Here is a 24,195-nt window from a genome sequence, read left to right as displayed (position 1 = left end):
ACAAAAAAATTTGTCTTGTCCTTTCAAAAGACATCTTAGAGTTGTCTCTGTGCTACTTGACATTCAAAATTAAATAATTTGAAAACTTTCAAATTATTTGTAACTTTTCGAATTGTTCGATTTGAATTAAGAAAATTGTGATCAGCTTCCGAATATTAAATTTTTATTTAATAGAGAGTTTAGTTTTTTAAAGTAATCAAAAGTAATTATCTCGTAAATTTGTGTCTAAGCTCTATTTACCTCCGACAAAAATTTGAATTATTGGAAAAAAATTTCATAATTTTAAGTCGTTCAAAAGAAAATTTAAATTATTAGTAAATTTTCAAATTATTCGAAAACTTACGACTACTTTATATTATAAAGTCTCGAATAATTCGTAAATTCGAACCATTCCCACACCCCTGTCTGTTATTATTACAACAAAATTAATATCCAAATGTGAAATTTAAATTACAAATAAGTTACTTTATAAATTAATTATCTATAATTAATTAAAAAAGATACTTATTATGTGTAAATTCTATACGTGATTAAATATTTTTTCTCATGTAAACCTGTGGTATATAATTTTGTTTACATGAGAAATGCAAGTGCGTGGTGAATGAAATGAGAATTTTCATAAGACAAAACCAAAAAAAATAAACACGGCTTGTTAAAGATACTAAAAAATATTGAAAACGCGACTTGAAATTATAAACAAAATAAATAATAAAATAATAAATATATTACATGTTTATTAATTAGTTAGTTGAGTAATTAATCAATCAATCATAACAGGGTTATAGATAATTTGAAACACAGCATAAGCAAACATTTCAAAAACAAGCCGTTTAATTTATAAATTTATTATATTTTTAATTAATATAATAAAACAAAGCATAATTTGATGAATTAATGAATTAATCCTAATTATTATTCATATTTTAATTATGTAAAATGCACTTTTAAATATTCAACTCTTTAATCTATTAACCAAAACTTTTTCTTTTACTTAAAATTTTTTAAAATTATTTATTAATAAATACTTCGAGCCAATTAATTTTTCTAAAATAATTAAAGAGTTAATTATTTAAATAAAAAAATTAATAGATTTGTTTAATTGTTAAAAATAATGAAATGTGTTAAATAATTTATTATTGTACTAGTGTTAATAAAAAGTGTAAAACGTTCGCAATAAAGCTACCGAGCAAATTTAATTTATTTAGATTTTTAAAATAAATGCTACCTCAAAATTGGCAGCACAGCGTAAACTATCAATTAATATTAATTAATTAAAAAAAAAAATAAAAAAAAAGATACCAATGTAAATATCAATAAAAGAGACAATTTAATTAAGGAATAAACGCAGCGCTGCCACGTGTAAACCAATATAATAATGCAGTGTATGCAGCAATTATAATCATAGTGATTTTATTTATAAAATTACCTTTTCGCTGCAGTACTTGTGTCACTACCGTTGAGTATTTTTTTTTTTTTAGTAACAAAAGTAATTAGAGAAAAAATATAATATCAACAAATTAATGTATTCCCATTGTTTATTTTTTAAATTGTTATTTTTGTGGTGAAAAATAAAATTTTATGACGTCCGATTAAATTGACAATAGAGAGTACGATAGAAAATTATTTTAAATTCATAATAATTTTTTATGTTACTTGTAGTAATTTTACTACCTACATATATGGTAATTATATTTATATTTTTAATAAATAAATAAATAAATGACTTACCGATTCCGAATGGTTTCAATGGTGTCGTGTTAAGAAGACTGTCGTCATTTCTCGTGTGTCCAACTGACGCCCGTCTTGGGTGATGAGGTAGGCCATTAAGCTCCGAATTGAGATCAGTTACACTTTCTGAGCGCGTGACACTCAGCGTTTCCATGGAGGTGTCGAATCTCATTATCTAATTTATTGTTTTTAATTTTAAAAACAAACAGAAAAAATATTGGATCAGTAAAGATAAGTCAGTAAAAAAAACGTTTGCAACGTTTAATGAGAGTCAGATTGAGGGAGAGACAGACCAGTGCCAGAAGAGTGCAAAGTTAAATAAATAAATAATTAGTAAAATAAAGATTGAGGTAATTAAAGTAAATAAATAATTAAAGATTAATTTTTTTGAATTGTTAGTGTGCATAAAATAATAGTCCATTTGACGATGCAAACTAAAGTGAAAAAACCAGCATTGAAAATTATAAAAATAAGTGAGTAAGCATTACAGTGCGTCCAAGACGACGAAGTGGCAGAAGTACCTGCGAAAAGTTTGGTACGCTGGCTGTCTTGCGCATCAATGGTTGACCCTGTGCCTGAAGTAGTTCTTTAACTGCGACGTTTTGTCTCAATCGATCTAGTGTCAAGATGCTTTCGACTGCCGAAACACCTCTTGTATATTTTTCTATTAATTAATTAATTAATTTCATTAATACTAAAGATAATGATTATTTTAAATTTAAGTAATCGGGTAAATAACTTACCAATATAAGTCTCTCCATCGCACAGTCCACTGTCTTCGCCACTGGCGGCAATCTGCGCCAAGCTTTCGCGGTCCTCTAGCTCTTCGCTAGCCTTTGGTATATTGGAAACAACTTCGTAAGTTACTCCCGTCTGGGTCAGACAGTCAGTACGTACGATTCTCTTAAATAATCTATCAGCAATGCTTTGTCTTTTGTATATATTAAGCGCAAGTCTTTTCCGCAGCACGAGGTCCATCTGCGCTGGATGTGACAATCGGACGGTTGTTTTTAATATTAAAAATACCCGCTCATTGGTATCGGTAACGCGATTTAAATGAACGTCGTCGTGTATACTAGAGTCCCATGCCGCAATAGCGCATACGTCTTTTTCTAAATGACGTATTATCGGTAGTGTAAAAAATTTATTACCATGTTCTTTAGATATTATGGAATTCAAACCGGTAATGGAAACTTCTTCACCAGACTGGTGTGTCGACAAATCGTCGGCGTTGAGATCAAGAAATAGTACGGGAATGTGTGGCTCCATACCAGGAGGTGGGTTCCAGTCAGCAGGAGCCCCGGGTATACCAGAACCTGCTGCTGGTACTAATACGGCATTACGTTCTTCAGTTAAATTAACCCACTGGTCAACTAAACTTTGCTCGCGCTCGCCATCTTGGTCAGTTTTATTTTTTTTGTTTATCAACTTCTGAATGTGCTGATCCAGGTACTGCCGTCGCCTCATCAACGCGTCGCTCCATTTTTCCCTTAGGACATTTAAATCCTCGTCTTGATAACTGTCCAGTGGGACTTGGTAGCGGTTGCGTACGGATACACTTCCGACTGCTATGTCTAGCACAGACTGACATATTATGGGCAGCGTACCAGAATTTTTTACGGGTTTAACTCGTACTTGTATCCTACGCTGCTGTCCCTGACGTAGTTGATAAACCCCACCGGTCATTGCGTCGGGTTTCATGACAACTTCGACGGGTGAATACTCACCCTGTTCATTCAGCTCTTGTATTTCAACCCACAATTGAATTTTCCTCGTCAATTCCGACCAGCGGTCAGCGAGGGACCGTGCTTTGGCTAACTGTTGTTCTACTTCCCATCCGGGTTTACTTCGCGAAAAACCAGCGCTTCTGTGTCCCCAGACTTCAATACTTAGTGCACCTTCTGAGCAATGTTCCATGAATTCTTCATTAACGGGTACGGTCAAGTCTTTTGTGTGATTAAATTGAAACGTCATTGAGTCACGTTGATTTGGAGTTGTGGTAGTGGTATTAATATTGGTTGTAGTGCAATTGGTCGCTGGTAAATCTGGATTGACAACCGGCGGTACGACAATTGGTTCAGGATGACCCCAAAATGTGTATTGACAGAAGACAAAGTGACTTAGTGAGAGTGGGAGTCCGCTGGCTTGTTTAATTGTCACGCGACACGTTATCTGGCTTGTTCCCGTGTCGTCCTCGTGCTCAGATGAACCTGAATCCGAGCCAGAGGTTTCAGAAGCAGCTTCGCATATTCTGTCCTGGGGAAACTGTCCACTTACTCGGCTTATCTCAACCTGAAGCCGACCAGCGACTTCTCCCTGTTGACTGATTATCGGCGTGTGATAATTAAGCCTCACATCGTGAAATAGAACCTCGAGAAATATGTTTGCTACTCCAATGAGATTATGATTCTCTTGTGATTCGTAAAACGGGTCCTGAGTTTTTCCCGGCACTTCATCTTTTACTGCTGGCAATCGCGGCAGACTATTATTGTTGTATTTTTTTTCTTCGTACATGTCCCGCATGTCGATCAATTTGTTCTCCAGCTTCTCCATCGTCCAGACTTGACTTCCCATGTTCGCACGTTTTACCAGAATCGCCGGTTCACTAACAAACGCACCGCGCTGAAAAAATACACTCTAAATATCCAAGAGTGTGATGGAAAAAAACGAAAAACAAATAAAACAAAACATAACAACACAACACAAACAAACAAATAAATAAGACAAACAATAATTTAAATAAAAATGTTCGGTAATTATATAGAAGTGGGGCTTTTTCAGCTTTTCGGCGGATTTATGAGAGTGTATTGACATTTATCCAAAAAAATTGGATAATATATTTTTTTTTCACTTCTTGATTGAAAATTTTGTAGTTTTTTTAGTTTTTCAATGATTTTTCACTCAAAATTATTTTTTGGGTTATTATCATATTTTTTTTGTAAAGTCCATTAAAAACTGAAGAAAATGGCGCCAAGACCATTTCGATATCTTAATTTGGACGGATTTGTAAAAAAAAAAAAAGCTTATTTTTTATGTTTTCTGTTGAAAAAAAAAAAGTGAAAAAAATTATTTTTCATACAGAAATTTAAAAAAAAGTAAAAAAATATTTCAGACCTAATATATGTAAAAAATAAAAAAAAAAAACAAAAAGTTTATTTTTGATGTTTTATAAAATCCGTCCAAATTAAGATATCGAAGTTTTTAATGTACTTTACGAAAAAAAATATGATAATAACCCAGAAAATAGTTGTGATAGAAAAATACTTGAAAAACTAAAAAAAATACAAAATTTATGTACCTAAAGATCGGAACGTTTTTCGTGGAACGAAAATAAGAAAAAAGAAATGAAAAGTAAAAAATCTACTGGATCTAGATTTCGGAAATGTTTCACACGTCACCCGAAAATGACAGGCCGCCCCTAACTACCCCTTAAGTCGCCTTTAGACACAAATTTCATGAATTATTTTCATTTTCGTTGCGTGAAAAACGTTCCGATCTTCAGGTACATCAAAATTTTAGATACAAAAGTGAAAAAAAAAGTAGGTAATTCAATTTTTCGACCAATTATCAATGAAGATTAAAAAATCCACAGAAAATCTGAAAAAAATGGCACCAAACCGAAGTCCGTAATTCACATACATTTCTTTTTATCGCAAAAAATGTAGGCAGCCCCACTTCGATATAATTACCAAATATCCAAACAAATAAATTGATTGATTGATTGATTATTACCTTTCGATTAGGACTTAAATTATACGGAGGTATCTGTAGGGTAACACTGAACTTAGTTTGCTTATCCATTTCCTCAGCCAGGAAATTCGCTTCTTGTACTAATGAGTTGGCTTTAAGTATATCAGTTTTTAATTGTCCAAGACTGCGTTTAAACATTTCATCGCGTTCCTGGGCCCACTTTTCAACTCGCATTTGTGTTGTTGGTGTGCAGGCGGGTAGTTTACCACTGTGACTACCTCTTAGTGGGTCATAAGGTACATAAGGAGAGTAGGGAGTAGACGGGGATAAAATGTTGCGCAGCTGCTGAAACTGACGTTCGTACTCCAGACGCTGTTTCTCAAGAGCGACCTAATGCAACAACCAAGATTAAGATCTATACATTACATATATATGTAAAAAAAAATAAGAGAAAATTGAGCCGAGTCGAGTTGACGACAGCAAGAAATTAAGTGTGAGTTAAAAGTTAGTCAAGTACCAGCTATAAAAAATTACATATAAAAATTTTACCTGTTTATCTTCTTCGTGCTGCCTCTCTAGGCGCGCAATAGCTCGTTGGATGGGATCGTTTGAAAGTTCATTTAACATCAGTTCCTCCTTGGCAAAGTTGTAGTCAATATTTTGAGCCGGTGTCTGAGGTTCACTGCTGATAGCTGAAGTAAACGACGGCATTAATAAACTTAGTAGAGATTTTTATGTAGTTTATAAAAATATATAAAATTACCGGTCGCACTGCGAGGACAATTTACTCGGAAGAAATGGTGATTACCCCATACAATTCTGTCCCCGTGTAATAATGGAGTTTTTTCTACAACCTGACTACCATTTACAAAACATCTGGCTCCATTTAGAGGTGTCATGTAGAGAGCTGAGTCCTCGATAGTTATTACACAGTGCTCAGGTAAAATACCCAGCCCGTGTAATTGAATATCCTGTTCTGTCGTCGCTGATCTACCGCCGACTAAAGTCTTTTCCTGAAATATAAAATCCGGATCGATAAATAAATATTTAAACCAAGACAATGCCATTAGTAATTTAATTATTCAAGGAAACAGTTTCAAGAGACAGTTGAAGATAAATAATAAATCACTGATACTTTGAATCCACTTTATGAAGATAAATAAATAACTGACCTTTAAATAATAAACCAAGAGCTCATTGAGACTGGGGTCGTCATTCAAATTAACTAGATAAAATTTATTTTTTTCCACTTGAATTCCCGACGCCTGGACACTTATTCCCATTTTCTCGAGCGCGTGCTGTCGTTCGTGCTGTAGTCGTTCAGTCTTAACTAATTTCTCCTCCCAAGTCTGGGACATTTCCTTCATCAATCGCTCGGACGCGGATATTTTTTCCGTCAGGTCAGTGCGTCGCTGACCAACCGCCAGACCCTGACCAGTAGCGTGCAGCAGCATTTCTTTGAGCGCTTCAACCTCTTGACGCAATTCCCGGATTATTCTGGCATTGGGATCCTCATTAACAACAGCATGATTAACTATTCTCTTAGCACGATCGGCATACCGCAGCGTTGATAATGTTTCCTCATAATTATCAGCTGCCGGTGATATTGTGGCCACCATTACGGTTTTACTGTTTCCACCCAAATTATCTTTCAACAGCCATGTTAAAACAGAATCACGATAGGGTACAAATTTATCACGATTTTTACCACCGGAATTCTGATCTGCTAATTTTGAGATGACTAGACCCAATGTTGTTAATGATTTATTAATATTACTGCCTTCTTTAAGTCGATCACCGACAGCTCCGGTTTTAACGGCTCTCTCACTACCGGCCAAATCTACTAAACTCATACGTGACACCTTTTCACCGGTTACGCCACTCCGCATGTCGGTCAATGTTTGCGTGAGGATCACTGAAAATACAGCATGCGAACGTGAGCTCTCGGAATTCATATTTGTCGCTGCCACTGTCCGAGATTTATTTCCTTCAGTCATTAAATTGTCGATATCCTGAAACAAATATGATATTTATTAATTAATATACTTATGGATACTCTCAGACAGTGTCACCCCCCCCCCCACTTTTTCCATTAATTAATTGAAAAAAGGACAACGTATACTAGAAAAAATCAGGAATGAATTCGGAATAATTACGGATTTTATTTCGGAGTGAATTTTATTCCAGGGGAGTAAATAAATACACAGTCACCCGTTCAGGAGTTGAACAAAATCTGGTAAAAAAATTTCGGTAAAAAAATTTCGGTAAAATTGAATAACTTTTTTTTTTAAAATTAGTACTATAGTAAGCTTACAATTTTTTTTACTGTAAAATGTTAAAATGCATGTATCTCATGAACAGTGCACTTTAGCAGTATAAGTGTCATGAGCAATTTTGTAGAGGACAAAATTTCCTAAAAGATTGGTCCTATGCATATTTTTTGTAAGATGAGCCGTTTCTTCACTATTAACAAAAATAAATGAAAAAAAGTAAAAAATTGACTTTTGGAGCTGATACAATCGACACGGACCGAGTTAGACCAAAACCGTTTTATACACTTTTAAAAAGCAACAAAATACTTTACAAATAAAAACTGGTTTCAAAACGATAGCTTAAAATCGGGCTGAGTTATAGTAATTTAAAAAAAAAAGTTATTTGATTTACATGCTTTTTAAATGGGAAAACTTTGATGCTCGAGAGGAAGTACTCGAAATTAAAATTAAGAGTTGAAATTTTCAGGGAATTTTTCTCTCAACATAAACAACAAAATTTTCTTGTGTTCGATAAAAAAAAAATGTTGGTTTTAAATGAAACACCCTAATCAATATTGTAATTCAAAACGTCAAATTTTGTAAAATAAAAGAACCAAATTTCGTTTAACTCCTAATTGATAACAACTGTAAGTAATTTTTTTTCAAATCGTCTTTTTTTCGATTACTCTATAATCATTTTTAAGTAATTAATAAAATTTGGATGTTGAAAGTCCTTGAATATTTTAAAAAAGTGGAGAGAGACACTGTCTGAAAATGGCTTTAAATATTATTTAAATTAAAATCTTATAAATATAATTAAAATAAAATAACTAATTAATTTTATTACTACTTATTAAATTAAAAAATTCTTACATTACATGTCTATCATTAGACTGCAATTAGTATCTTTATAATTAAACAACCTCTTTAATGTTATCTCTTTTCTCCCCTACACTAAATCCACTTCTATCTCAAACTTAATATTCATGAATACTAAAATTTTATGCGCCAATTATACAACTTACTATTTAAATATAAAGAATTTAAACCCTAAGTAATTAAATACGGCACCGAATAGTTTAACAAACTGTAGAGTTTTATTTATCTATGAGATGTCAATAAATAATGCTCTCACCTGATAGGAAGTAACAGCAAGTTGACTCAATCCATCAACGTAAGGTCCTAAAACATTGTGCTCCCTGACTTTGAGGGATTGCTTGTTGGGTTTTGGATCCAGTAGATCGTGTACCTTTTCATTATAAATTTCCATGTACGAGACCTCGACCTTGTAACTCAATTCCGAGCTTTGTTGCTTCGCAATCATGTCGAAGAGGTTGTCACACAGTCGCGGGATTATGCCTTTGTTGTCACCACTACCCATCATTGTGTAAGACTTCCCAGAACCTAAAGTCAAATTAAAAGTACTAAGTTATGTCTGCTCATAACAAACTATTCTGTATAATAAATATAGAGGACGGACGGGGCAAAATTTTATTAAAAAAGTTGGGTTTTAAACATTCCAAAATCACTTTTCAATTTTTTTTATTAAACTTTTTCAAAAGTCTAAAGTCTCAATTGAAAAATGTTAATGACTTCTCATTTATGGTAAAAACTATTAAAAATTATGTAAAGATCGAAAGATCGGAACGTTTTTTGCACAACAAAAATGAAAAAATTTATGTAATTTCACTGCTTAAAAGTGACTTCAGTAGTGAATGCCGGTGGCTACAATTGCCGGTTGACATGCAAAACATTTCAGAAATCTAGATCTAGTAAATTTTTTACTTTTCATGTTGATTTTTTATTTTCGTTCCGCGAAAAACTTTCCGATTTTCAGGTACACTAAAAATTTGTTTTTATTCCTTTAGTATTCAATAATTATGTGAAATGTAATCTATGTTATTAAGAGAATAAGGAAAATTTTGTTCCCGCCATATCTATATGATAGAATTAGTTAATGTAATTGAAATTGGTATCATTAGATAGGTCTTGACTTGAATTTGTGCCTTTTCATAGTTTAAACTCTTTTTAATCGCCAAGTATTGAGATAAATAGATTTATCTATATCATTCGAATTACATTTAAATTACGCGAGAAAAAAGACGATCGTATTTATTTTCTTTAAATAAATTAATACTTTACTTATTCTGTCACTAAATATGACTGAATGTCACTGAATATATTGCTATATTATTTATATCGCGTTACTTATTCCAAAATGACAGATTTTTATACTCCCTTTTGGTTTTAGGAAGCTTCTCAAAGCCAAAAAAGTGTGCATAGAAAAAAAAAGGATTCATTGACACAAAAAATCTTTACTCGCCTAAAGAAAATTTTGACTTACCCCAAGAAATTTTTTGCATTGTGAATTGAAAACAAAAATTTATTTAGAACTAGAAAAAATTACTTGGTGCAAAGAATTATTTCTTGTCCAAAAAAATATTTTCTCGCCCCAAGACAATTTTTGTATTTAATTCATAATGCGTAAAATTTCTTGGTGCAAATTAAAATTTTTTGCGGCAAGAAATCCTTTTTTTTCTGCGTATTTTATAAATTTAGTAGTGATTTTAGACAGTCACGTAGTGATTGCAGGTCGCTCGTTTTTCTTTACGTAAATTATTTATCAGAAAATTTAATTTAATCAAATTTATGTAATTTCCCGAAATTTTTTTTTTCACCTTTTTTAGTGTCCCCATTTTTCCCGCAAAAAGTTAAAATTTTTTTTTTAACGGCAGCTGAAAATTTTCTCTATTCACTTGGAATATCATTACAAAAAATATTTAACGTATTTGAGTCCCCAAAAATTTCGTTTTTCCTTAAGTACTCCGTTTACCCCCTTCTCCCTCCCCTACAAATAAAATAAACTGCTTTATTATTATTATTATTATTATTTTTAACACCAAAGTTTCATCAGAGCTTCCTGACTTTTCTACTGCTTTCACGAAGCTCTATAAGTGTAATCTTATTTTTATTACAATGCAATACGACCTTTTAACGTCCATACTTCATTAATATTAATGAAAATACTTAAATTTGTAAATAATCTCCATTATATTTTTTTTTTATTCATATTTATACTTTTAATATCCACAATTGTGACATTTAAAGTGCCAGTAAAGCTAAACAAAAAAGTATCGAGTGGTCTTTTGTTCTATTGTTCACCCGTGCATTTTGTAGATTGTTCAATTGAGGAAAATATACATACATATACATATATATTATATGTATGCATAAAAAACTTGAATTGGGGCAAACTTATATTACAAAAGAAAGCAACAATACTCGAAATGAAAGCAAACTTAAGAAATTTTCCATACTATAAGAAAAATAAAAAGTATTCGCAATATGAATAACTCACCGGTTTGTCCATAAGCAAAAATGCAGGCATTGTAACCCTGGAATGCATTGTCCAAAATATCACGTCCGAGAGCATCAAATACAAAATCTTGGCTGGCAAAATTTTCACTACCAGGATCCAATGAATAGAAGCAGTGATCGAAAGCAAACGTCTTGGGTTTATTTCTGTAAAGTTAAAATATTATTATTTTTAGTAAAATAGGAAGTTAAGGGTTGATGTTAAATGGAGCATTAAAAATAAAATAAAATAATGTTTTATAAATAAGAGCGAAAAGGTAATCGGTATTGACGGGAGCATTATCTCGATATAACCAAGGGCATGGAAAGTAATTTAATTGGATAACTCAGACTGCTTCTATCTGAAACGAGATTGAGATTGTTTCGAACCGTAGTTACAAGTTTTCTTCTCTCTAACTTTAAACTTACGATTCTGCTGGCCCTCGAGAGTTTTGTTAAATTTATTGTTGATTAAAGTATTCACCTGTCAAATTATCAATTAAGTAATTATTCATCGACAAATTTTCAAATTACTCTACTTTCCCATGTAAAAAAAAGTGTTCAAAAAAGGTTAAAAAAGTGTTGACTATTCTAAACTTCAAAACGTGACACAATGACGAACTTTTTTTAAACTTCTGAAAATACACAGAAAAAAACGTACACTTAATACTACAAATTAACATTTTTCAGTGCAAAATACGTTCAGAACAAACTGATTTTGAACTATATCTGTACGTTTTTCGTTTTAGCATATCTTAACAATGTTAAGATATTTAATGATATTTCTCTTAAATTTTCAAAAGTTTAAAAAACGTTCAAAAGTTCGTCGTTCTGTTGTATTTTGAAGTTTAGAATAGTCAACACCTTTTCAACAATTTTTTAACTTCCCGCTAAGAAAATTGAAATTTTCCCAAAATTCGAGAAGTTATTAGTTTCGGTTCGATTTTCGAAAATCGAATTTCTAAGAAATCTTGACGTTTTGAGGTTCTAAGAAGCTATTCTGACTAATTTCAAGATGATGTCCGAGTATATGTATGTATGTATGTATGTAAATATCTGTTACTTTTGAACGGATAAACCGATTTTGAACTTTAAGGTGTCATTCGACGCGGCTTGTCAATATCTTGAAGCTGTGAAAAATTGAGCTTGATCGATAGGGCTCGTTCAGAGATATTCCAAAAATAAAACTTTTTCAAAAATGTTTTTTTTGGATAACTTGTAATCCGCTCGATGGATTAATTCCAAAATCAACTGGGCTCTAAAGCTTCATAAGCCACGTCGAATGCCACCTCAACTATCAAAATCGGTTCATTCGTTCAAGAGAATCCGTTGTCGAAAGAATTAAAAAAAAAAATTTCTTTTAGTATTTTTGAAATTTTTCAAAAACGACAAGATAAATCAATTCTAAAATCTGATCAGATTTAGAACTCAATAAAACACGTCGATTGTCACTTCAACCGTCTCAATCGGTCAATTCGTTTGAGAGATATCGTTGGAGAAAGAATGTATTCACAACAATATTTTCGAGCTCACGGAGCTCAAAACCAGCGGGAAGTTTTAGGGCTGGCCCGCAGGGTCAACCGATAGACCGATTTTTTTACACGGGTTGCTGATAGAAATTTTACCGGGTCCTAAAACTAAAGAAACTAACGGTTATTTTTACTGTTTTAAACTTTACTATGCAGTTATTTGATATCGTCAGTATAAAATTTAGCAATCGGAAATAGATAACTGTTTTATGTGCCCTTGTTTTCTGGAAACTCGATCATCGAAGCTGTACCAGAGATGACTAGACTTTTATATTCTTCCTATCGTTCCCGGTCTTTTTGTTTTTATTTCTTTGTCTAGTTCATTCATTTCGTGTCTTTCATGTCTTTCGAATTGTCGCGGATCGCTGACAATCGAAAACTCGTTTGCTGCAAATGGAGCAGTAACTGTCGAATAAAATCAAAGTTCACTTCGCCGGACACGTGTCCTATTTATTTTCATGTAGAAATAAAATCTACAGAATTATTTTATATTTTTGAAATAAAATTTAAAAATACCCATTCCTATATTTCTTTATTTCCATTTGAAATTATTTCCGATAGTAAAAATTCAGATCAGTCTAATCGAAATGTCAGCGATTGAAAAATTTCAAAGTGTCGATGCACAAAGAATATTCATGAAAGAGTAGTTTTTTCTTTTTTTATTGTGCGCAGTTGACGATGTGGTGATTTTGAGTCGTGCTCATCAGAACAATAAACGTTCCAAGCACAATAAAATGTTTTCCATCTATTCTACAAAGTATTTGTACTAAAAAGGCACTCCCACACAACTTAGATACAGAGAATAAATTTTTTTCTAAGCCCTTTTGCGTCCGCATGAAGCAGACTGAGGGATAAATAGGGGAAACTTTTTTTTCATAATACTTTTGTTGTGTGCATTTGTTTTTTATATATATATTTTTTTGTTAGTTGGTTGATTCGTTGGTTTAAAATTTATTTCAATGGCTGACACCATTTAGCCTCGGCCTCTGAGTCTCTAGTAGTGCAGTGCGCACTTGCATAATCATAAAATCACACATGCTTACTCATGTAAATTAATTCAATGTTGATGTCGTAAATCACCGTGATAAAGGGTGCTATCAATTATCAATAATTTATCGTGATAAATATTAAATAGCAAAGGGTCAATAGCCACTTATTGTTTATCAGAAAAATATTTTTTTTCAGTAGCAAAGAAAGAAAGAGTAAAAATAAACCAGCCAATTTAAGTCTGCACTAACTCATTGTCGGTTTTGCGGTACTTTCAATGATACAAAAGAAACAGCGAGTGTAAAAAAGTATAAAGAAACAGCAATTGAAAATAAAAAAACCCGAGCTTTTTCTTTATCTTGCAAGCGCATATTTTTTACTCGAGCAATTCGCTAATGGAACTCTTTGAAAACAACCCAAGATCCTTGTTTTATTTAAACATTATAGTTTCCTTTTAATTTGAATATATATACGGAAAAAACAGAATATTAAAAATTAATAAATAATATTAAAAAGTGGAATCTGTTATCAATAATTAGTACTATTATGTACTTAATGCAAAGTAATTTACTAATTTTTGTAGATTCCTAAAAACTACTATCAATTATTTCAAAAAGTAAGTAAATATTATTACTTTTAGGCATATCAATACGTGACTTATTAGTGAAAATTAATTAATTTATGGCATACATCTTTTAAAAAGTAATGATTGGTCAAATTAAGAATTGCTATCTTAGATACTGATTTTTCCAGCCGAAAAATTGCGAAAGTTACTAACTTTTATTTTATAAATTCGATATCACTGATCAATTATTAGCTTAGAATATCATTTATTCATCATTATAAATTAATTTACAATATCCATAAATCGAATAAGTGGTAAATTATAAAATGAAAAATTAGTATACTAGATACTGATTTTTTGCTCATAAAAATACCGAAAACTTTCAACTCTTATTTTATAAATTCTATCCCATTGACTAATAATTAATATAAAATGTTATTTATTCGTTATAATAAATTAATTTATTATATACATAAATCGAATAAGTGGTAAATTTTTTAAATTTTTCTATGCTTATATGAATAGTAATAAATAACTGTAGATATAAATTTATCGATTCTTTCCCGAGTCAAAATATTAGACGTAAATTGAACGTTCTTAACATTTTAAACGTAAATTGAACTTTTTCAACGTTTTAAACGTCAACTGAACGTTTTTAACGTTTTCAACGTAAATTGAACGTTTTGGACATTGAACCTCAATTTGACAACTTTCAACTTATTCAAAATGTAGATTAGAGTATCATAAATCGAAAACGTAACTAAAACCTATTTAGACTTACAATAAGAAAACGCAAGCATACCAAAAAAATTTTTTCATCGATTTTGTACTCCTGGATTATAATCACGTCAATTCCCTAAAATTTTGTCGTCGCCTTTCTGGCTCTTAAATAAAAAATTCGTATTTTGAAAAAAAATTTTTTTCAGTTTCATACTTCAATCTTTAACACTATTGTATCTTTTCACATATTATGATATCAAGGTTATGAAAATTGCGAACAAATATTGAAATAAATTAATTAATGTTATCATTAAGCTAAAATCATAACTCAAGAAATTACGAATTTTTTACGAACCAAGATACAAAAAAATCGTTCAATTTACTTTCAAAACGTTAAAAACGTTCAATTTATGTCTAAAACGTTAAGAACGTTCAACTTACGTCTACTATTTCGACTTGGGTTTTCATATTAATTTAAATATAAGAAATTACAAATTTTGCTCTTCTATGTGTATCAAATTTGAATATAAATAATAGCCATTTTGTAATATATAATGATCCTGGTTTGATATTAGTATACAAATATACTAATTTTAAGTCAAAAATAAACTACAAACTATTAAAATTTTGAGCATCACTTTTTCTGTGTACTCGATTTTATATCGAGTAAATTATTGGTCATTTTTTTCCTGTACACTTTTTTTTACGTCTAGTTATTGCGTGATTTCCAATGGATTTAATATTTTCATTCTTTGTTTAGTAGTCCGACAAAAGTTTACAAATTAAAGGGGAAAATAATAAATATGTGGTGAGGTAGAGTGGACTAATATAGCTGATGATGGTTAGGAAGGTCGAGCTTTCGTCACGCAAGCTAAGCTTTTAATGTTTGCGTGCAGTGCCAGTGACCAAGTTTGTGTGGGCAAGGGTGCGATCCTATGGCTGTTAATTGATCGTGTAGGTGGGTAGGATTTAATAACCACGTCTTGATGTCTAGCTTAAGATTGTCTTAATACAACTATACTAATAATAACAATAATAGTTACAGTGTAGCGGGTAATTTAGTTGCAATTAACATTTTTCAGCGAGCGAGTTTAAGATATCATTAAAAACTGCTTAAGTACAAAATTAAATGAAAAGCTCTCGGGTATTATTAAAAATATTCTATAGCTTTTTAATGGAAGCATTTTCCAGATACTGCTTATTAAATAATTTTGTAATGAATATTTAATGTAAAATGTAATAGAAAGAAAAAAAAAAGTTTTCGATAAATGTCGCAATGAACAAATTACCAAGTTGACTGAATAAACTGGATTAAATAATAAAGTGTACGTAATAAAGTGAAAGGTTTCAAGATAACCAGTTTTATCTAGCAGTAAAAAAACTGGATAAATTATTTACGAAACAGGTTTCATTTAAAAGATGATTTGGAATGACGAACAAAAGCTTTTGAGTGATACAAAGTTTTGGTGTTTGTTTAAATTTTAGCCATTGAGTAAATATTTATACAACAGGTACAATTCAAAAAACGAATGAATAAAGTACTTGTTGTTTAATTACACGGTTACAATGTAAAATAAACAATTCATGAGATCAAAATGATAATAATGCCTTTGGAACTTTTGCTTACATAGTTTTGGATTCTTTTGTATCTTATAAAATGTGTTAAGGTAACGAGTCTATCTTCTGTAGAGTTCCTTTATGAAAGCTATTTCTAATTTAATTTTATACACAAGAGTTGACGATAAACTTTGAGACTAAACTTTTAAGTGCTAATGGACAAGCGACTGTGACCGTGCTTTGAAGATAAAAAATAAAACTTTGAAGATAAAAAATAAAAGAGTGGGGTTAAAAAAAGAGAAGGAAAATGAAAACCTAAGAAAAATATATAAGAAAAAGTTTGAAGAGTATATTAAGAAGTACAGCAACTCTAATTAGCAAACAATTGGCCCGAGTAATTAAAAGTCATGCCACAAAGGTTTATTACTTTTACGTGATTTTATTATTTGTCTTAATATTACCTTGGGTTTTAGGCTACGAAATGTTTGTTTATACAGGGGAACAAATAACTTTTGTAAAGACAATATTTCCTTAAGTTGTAAATCAATAAAAATTGTTACATTATTCATTTCCTATCTACTTTGAAGAATCATTTTTCGCTAAACCTGCACCGAAAGTTCAAATTCCTGCCCTGTTTACAGGGAAGAAGGTCGTTCTTTGTTTTTATGAGAAAACGAATGATGGAAAATAGCGCATGCGCAATTCTTTCTACAAATAGAAGAAAAAATTTAAGCTCTCAGGTGTAGATCTGGTGAAAAATTGTATACACGCTACGGAGGACGTTCTAATCCGCGTGTTTGCCAATTACATGCGTAATATCTTAATTTTTGAAAAATGAACCGAAATTTATTTACTTTATTCCAAAGAAACAAAGAAGATCAGCAAATTTCGAGCTGAATATACTGCAAAAAATTTCGGTGTAAAAATGGCCCCTGAGAACTTTACACGGCGGTGTAGTGTGAAATAACGGTGTAAAATTTTCTCGGTGTAGATTTTCCATCCCTGTAATTTTTCCACGGTGTAATCGACTTTTTGACACCATTCTGTGTTACTCATTGTTATTTTGATTAATGAGCAACAAACGATCATTGAATATTTCTAACTAACTAATCAAAAACTACAGTAATTTTATTTAGATATTAAATAGTATTTTGAACATTTTTAAATATTTTTATGATAAATTTTCTTAACGCAAAATTATCATAAATTATACACTTACACGTTTGGCGGTTTAAAAATTTTAAATTCACAAGGCCTAAATTTAACACCGAATTTGGTTTAATTTTTACACTGAGAAATTTACACTACACCGGGTCCAAACTATTTTTTACAGTGTAGAGATTTCTTCGACTAAGAAAATGATTTTGAATGAACTTTTGAAATTTTTGCGGGAAATTTACATCAGTTTAAAAATTTCCAACGAATTTCTTGTAAGAATAGAAGACAATAATTCCAAGTTACTTTTTTTTCAGTGTATTCAGTTGACATGAACAAAAGTATACAATATGAGGTGATTCTCATTTTCATCAAATGCTCTGCGCAATTTAGTTTCCGGATTTATCAGGCTACGAGTGGAAGTTTGATTGCAATGAGTGTCTCACGGGAGTACCATGAACGAAGCACTCATCAGGAACCTATAATTATAAAACAAAAATAGAAAGGGTTGAAACGAAAAAGTATTGAATTCTCTGGGGAAAGTTTCTAGTTTTATTTTTGTCGAGGTTGATTGGAAAATTAAAACAAATGATGTTATTTTAGTTTAATCGAATTTGATTAATACATTGATTGTAATTTATTATATTATAATTCAATCACAGGTTTATTAAATATGAACGTTAATTAGTCATTGGATCCTCTGAATGATCACTTGATCTCCCGTCGAGTGTTCTCATGTCAAGTACTGATTGCTGCTGCTGATTCTGCACCAGCATTTAGCCCTTATCATTTGCGATTTGGTACTGTGAGAATAATGAATGGCTGAATGCAACCCGAGTGTCATGATAAATAACTTTCAATTACTCTTTGATAATTTATGTTTAATAAATTTTTTTAATGGTTACTTTATCTCTCACGTCTGGAAAAATGTTATACTTCTATATATATGTGGATAGAAAATTTTATGTTCTTTTGTAAGCTCAATCGTGAGGAATAAATGTAGAAAAATACAAGGATTTTTTTATTCGTTAGGAATTTAATAAAAAATTTAATACTGGGGTATAAATTATTGACATTTATGACATGAGGAGCTTTTACTAGGACATTAGAGTGACCCCGAAGGATTAATTATTATTGAAGATAACGAGAAAATCTATGTGGAAAGCTTTGTTCAAACCCTCACTCACAATTTTCTCACAATTCCCCTAACAGTGGAGTCCCTACACGGCAATATAATCAAAAGTACTCGTTATGGTTTAATATCCCTCATACCTATTCCACTTTCATGTAGAAATTTTCGTGTTTCAAGAGCCAGAGGATATTTACTGACCGTCTATAAATTTAAATCAAATGCTTTCGATGGCAGAATTTAATTTAGGTTACTTGCAAACCAACTTCTATCATCTACATTCATCAAAGCTTCTTCTACGATATTATGAAATACTGTAACGTTAATTACATCCCCAATGAAAATTAATTACGAAAAAAAAATCATAATATACTGAGAGAAAAAATAACTTGAAATATTGCATTTTTTTGTGATAAGAAATTATGCTATTGGAAATTTCAAATCTGATACATTTTTAGCGGTAAAATTTGAAAATTTTATTCAAAATCAATTTTTTAATCGACGAAAATTGAGTCCAGTTCGAAATATGCTGATTTTTTTTTTGGAACAGTGTAAAGAAATTGGATTTTCCTCTGCCAAGAAAATTATCCTTCAACTGAAATATGAAATTAATAACAATAATTTTTATTGACTCACGGCTTAAGAAAATATTGTTTTTACAAAAGTTATTTTTTTTCAGTCAAATAAATGAAATGAGTATCCATTTTAATCAAATAACTAACAGAAATTTTCTATTTAATAAAATATGTTTTTTTCTTATTCTGCCACGCAAGCGCACTTTTGAACCCTTGCAACGAAAGTAGGACGTTAGAGTAAAATATACGGGCAGAGGTGAAAGTCAATAAAACAGGTAGTTTGCATACATATATATAAAAATCTCTTTTTCCTAATTAATTATTTTATTTTCCATTTTATAAACATTTCGTTTCCCTTTTTCCAGCATAAATTTGCAAACAGAATTTATTTACTTATTCTGATGTCTTGAGTAAACATAATATGCACTAGATTACTGTTTATTTTGACATACAAAGTTTAGGTAACAAATGCAACATCTGTAGAATAGATAGAACTTAGATTTTCTGGTATGAGAGTAGTTTATACTGCGATCAACTAGAAACAACCGGAGCGTAGTTTCATTGATAAAGAAGTTGATGCTGGTGAATTGCTTGCACGAAATTCGATACTAAACGGACAATTTGGCACAGACAGTTTCTGTACTTTACGTTATATATATATAGTACCTAGTGTACATATATATAGATATAAAACCAATGTAGAAGTGATAAACATTAATCTACAGTGGTTATTCTCGTGGATTTGAATCGTCCAACAGTTGATATCGGACCAGAGAATTGTGAATCGACCACTAGTTATGAAGATTAATTATTATCACATACTCTATTGAATTGCTGCATAATAAAATTTATTAATTAATATTTACGATTTTAATTTAAATTTAAATATCATATCATTTAATTACTTTGATAACTATTGATCATTTTATGAATTATAGCAGAGTCGGATTATTGAATTTTTTTATTTTATCTAATATATATTAAATACTATATTTTATACTGAAATATATGTGAATATTACTCTAGTATGTGTACTATATTGCGATATACATGTATGTTTATTTATGCTCCATCCAGACCGTTAGTTTACTCATTCTGTCTCAAGGACATCTAAAATAGAGGAAATTTTCTATAAACTTGGAGAACTTTAGTATATTCGAGGTACTTTCCTAAAGGGTGGTGTTGACATTTAACGACGTAATTCTTCAGCCACCCTTTTGTACTATTAATTTATAATGTAATAATTCATTAAAATTTTACAAGTTAATCCAACCAAATTTATTTTAGTAACTTATCAAATATGTATTACTACTAAGGGTTCATAAAAATTAAATATTTACTCACGTCGTCATCATTTTTTCAACAGTAAAACAAATATTATTTTAACGTTACTTTTTTTTTCAATTCTGTATCTACAGAAAAGACAATTATATTTTAATATTTTATGTTTCAAAAGTTTATTTTGAAATTTGAATATTTTAAGTCGTAAAGGTCAAAAGTAGGAAAAAATTTTTTTTCGAATAAAATTACGACTTATAAAACTTTGGACAAAAATAACCCGTGTGAAAAAAATTCGTTCCAAAAAGATTCCAAAAAAGTTCTGCATGTGGAACTCCTAAACATGAGACAGATTAGAACTTCGAATAGAACTTTTTTGGAACGTTAGTAATTTTGACGGTAAAAAAAAAGTTTTTATTAGCGAACTTAGAGTCAAAAAAGGACGTTCTTAGAAATTTTTTGGAATTTTATATGGACATTCCAAAAAAGTTCCATAATCACCACTTGACCTTTTTTGGAAGCTCAAAAAGACGTTCCAAAAACATTCCAAAGTCACCACTTTTAACTTTTTTATAGACTAAAAAAGATGTTTCAAAAATATTCAAAAATTCATTACTTGCAACCTATTATAGAACTAAAATAGACGTTCCAAAAACTTTCCAAAATCACTTCTTTTGCATCTTTTGTAGAATAAAGACGTTCTAGAAACATGCCAAAATAGTTCAAAAATCACTACTTTTGAATTTTTTATAGGACTAAAAAAACGTCTATCAAAAATTCCAAAAAAGTTCTAAGAACGTCCTTTTCTTACTCTAATTTCGTTCATAAAAACTTTTTTTTTACCATCAAAATTACTAACGTTTCAAAAAAGTTCCTTTCGAAGTTCTATATAATCTGTCTCATGTTTAGAAGTTCCACAAGCGGAACTTTTTTGGAATCTTTTTGGAACCAATTTTTTTTTACATGGGAAGGGTGACAGGGGAAAGAAAATTATAAGCGTTAAAATAAAACCCAATGAAAATTAACCCAATTAGCATAATCTGGCGTTTGATATAAACATATATATAAAGAGGGAAAGAGGCAACAAGCTGTGGTGTCTGCTGGATATATAATGATAAAGGGTAAGCTTTTGATCTTATATACATTAATCCCAGTATAGAGCCAGTGATCCAACACTCAACTCAATACACTACACTACACTAACCAAGTACAAGCAACCACAAGGAAAAGCTCGCGCTCAAGTTGGTAAATTTGAAAATTACTTCCTATACTCGCTTGGGGACTCGCGGGACTTACAGGGAATAATCTTCAAAAACATCAAAAGTTACATCAAGGTTGAATAAGAGCTAACGGAAGTGTCTGTACATGTATACCTGGATAATAACTGTTACATGATGCAATTTAATACGTCGACCCAGACGAACTATATAAATGTAAATTATATAAATAACTTTTCCACTAAATTAAGTCTATTTAGTCCAGGTGTATTCTGATTACATAAATAAACAACTGCTGAATTACGTAATGCATAAAACTTGTATACTGTAGGTAATTCTTGATTAAAATACCGTATTATATATATAATATATATAAATATATGTTATGTTATTGTCAGTATAATGACTAGAGTTGATTCCTTTTTCTAGCGATTGTTAAATTTATGGGGTCACTCGGTCTTCCATTCCATTTTCCCAATCCGATTAATTTACACTTGACGACGTCAGAATTATAAATTACACCTGACCCTAGCCGACCGCGTCTTCTGTCATTATTTCTCTTGAGAATAATTCCCTGTACACTTTACTCCCGCACACGCTTTATCCCCTAGAGCTTTACTTCCATTAAGAAGTCTTTCGTCAAGTTTTTTTTTTTCTATACAACTTACAGCTCTTGGGGTGGTTCAGTTTATTATACTGCGTAAAAGCATGAAAATAAAGAAATTTTTTTTTCAAGACCTCAGAATCCCGAGGGATTAAATGTATAATTGCTTGGAATTATTTAGCAAATTTGTTTGAATTTAAATATTTGTATTTCGCTTATTATGAGAAGTTTGCTTTCGCGCGGGAAAAATTTTAAATTTTAAGAAACTTTTATTTTAGGAAAAATAAATGTACGTAATTAATTTTTACACGGAAAAAAATGATGGTCAAAATTTTAATTTGCAGTTTATTTTTGACTTAAAACTAGTATATTTGTATACTAATATCAAACCAGGATCATTATATATTACAAAATGTCTATTATTTATATTCAAATTTGATACACATAGAAGAGCAAAATTTGTAATTTCGTATATAAAATTAATATGAAAAAGAATCGATAAATTCGTATCTACAGTTATTTATTAATATTCAAATAAACATAGAAAAATTTAAAAAATTTACCACTTATTCGATTTATGTATATAATAAATTAATTTATAATAACGAATAAATAACATTTTATATTAATTATTAGTCAATGGGATAGAATTTATAAAATAAGAGTTAAAAGTTTTCGGTATTTTTATGAGCAAAAAATCAGTATCTAGTATACTAATTTTTCATTTTATTATTTACCACTTATTCGATTTATGTATATTGTAAATTAATTTATAATACTGAATAAATGATATTTTAAGCTAATAATTGATCAGTGATATCGAATTTATAAAATAAAAGTCAGTAACTTTTGCAATTTTTCGGCTGGAAAAATCAGTATCTAAGATAGCAATTGTTAATTTGACTAATCATTACTTTTTAATAGATTTATGCCATAAATTAATTAACTTTAACTGATAAGTCACGTATTATACCTAAAAGTAATAATATTTACTTACTTTTTGAAGTAATTGATAGTAGTTTTTAGGAATCTACAAAAATTAGTAAACTACTTTGTATTAAGTATATAATAGTACTAATTATTGATAACAGATTCCACTTTTTACTATTATTTATTAATTTTTAATATTCTGTTTTTTCCGTGTATTTTAAAATGTTAACATAAAATTTTTAGCGGTTCAGTTTTTGTTTTCAAACATTTTCTAAAGCTCTTGTGAAGCATCTGGGTTTGACAATCAAAGAGAAAAGGTCTTTTTGCGGTTTGACAAAAAGTAAACGGAAAATTTACGACTACAAATGTCGTGGCGAAAATAATCGTCCTATTTAGCTTTTTTTTTTTGAGTACTGCTCAATTTTTACTCACATTATTTATGTATGTATGAATGTATATACGATATACAAGTAATAATAGTGTCAAGCTATATGTATTGAAAGGTATTCAAGTGAAATGAACAATGCAAATGGTAAAACACTAGTGTGTTATGGTTATTGAAGCTTCAAAAATAATTTTCCTGTCGTTTAAAATTCTATGAAGTGGATCATTAACAAGAACAAAAGATTAGTGCGGTCTAACGGGTCTTGGTTCAATGACGAATGTACAATACGTAAAGCGTATTTTAAATAAAAATCTATGTCTAGTCTGATTCATACATATGTATTTATATACAGATATATAAATGAAATAGGAATAAAGAGAATGTATGTATATGACACGCGTCTGTCTGCTTTGTTTAATCGAAACAAAATCCACTTTTACGGATGATCAAATTTTAAAACGTGCTTTTTATTCTCTACCGGCTGTGTTTACTCGCGTTAACGTGTAAAAAATATGAAAGTTTTTTTAGTTTTTGAATAAA

At 30.5% G+C, this 24,195-nt stretch overlaps 1 protein-coding gene across 8 annotated transcripts in view; it reads right to left on the bottom strand.

Annotated features, from left to right (window-relative positions):
• Positions 1-24,195, bottom strand: part of LOC130669397 (kinesin-like protein KIF13B) — a 52,794-nt gene that overhangs the window by 10,069 nt on the left and 18,530 nt on the right. For 3 of the 8 annotated variants that reach the window (XM_057472278.1, XM_057472282.1, XM_057472286.1), the window contains exons 3-11: positions 11,029-11,192; positions 8,806-9,074; positions 6,591-7,430; positions 6,182-6,431; positions 5,968-6,110; positions 5,461-5,808; positions 2,472-4,365; positions 2,217-2,392; positions 1,729-1,903 (exon numbers count right to left, since the gene is read on the bottom strand). In XM_057472278.1, the coding sequence (XP_057328261.1) occupies positions 1,729-1,903; positions 2,217-2,392; positions 2,472-4,365; positions 5,461-5,808; positions 5,968-6,110; positions 6,182-6,431; positions 6,591-7,430; positions 8,806-9,074; positions 11,029-11,192 (4,259 nt within the window). Of the gene's footprint in view, positions 1-1,426; positions 1,451-1,728; positions 1,904-2,216; positions 2,393-2,471; positions 4,366-5,460; positions 5,809-5,967; positions 6,111-6,181; positions 6,432-6,590; positions 7,431-8,805; positions 9,075-11,028; positions 11,193-24,195 lie in introns of all 8 variants that reach the window. The other 5 variants (XM_057472277.1, XM_057472279.1, XM_057472283.1 and 2 more) reach the window with 5 other exon arrangements.

The sequence above is a fragment of the Microplitis mediator genome, chromosome 6, assembly GCF_029852145.1.
Source record: "Microplitis mediator isolate UGA2020A chromosome 6, iyMicMedi2.1, whole genome shotgun sequence".
Taxonomy (NCBI): Eukaryota; Metazoa; Arthropoda; class Insecta; order Hymenoptera; family Braconidae; genus Microplitis; species Microplitis mediator.
This window is presented reverse-complemented; position numbering and strand designations above follow the sequence as displayed.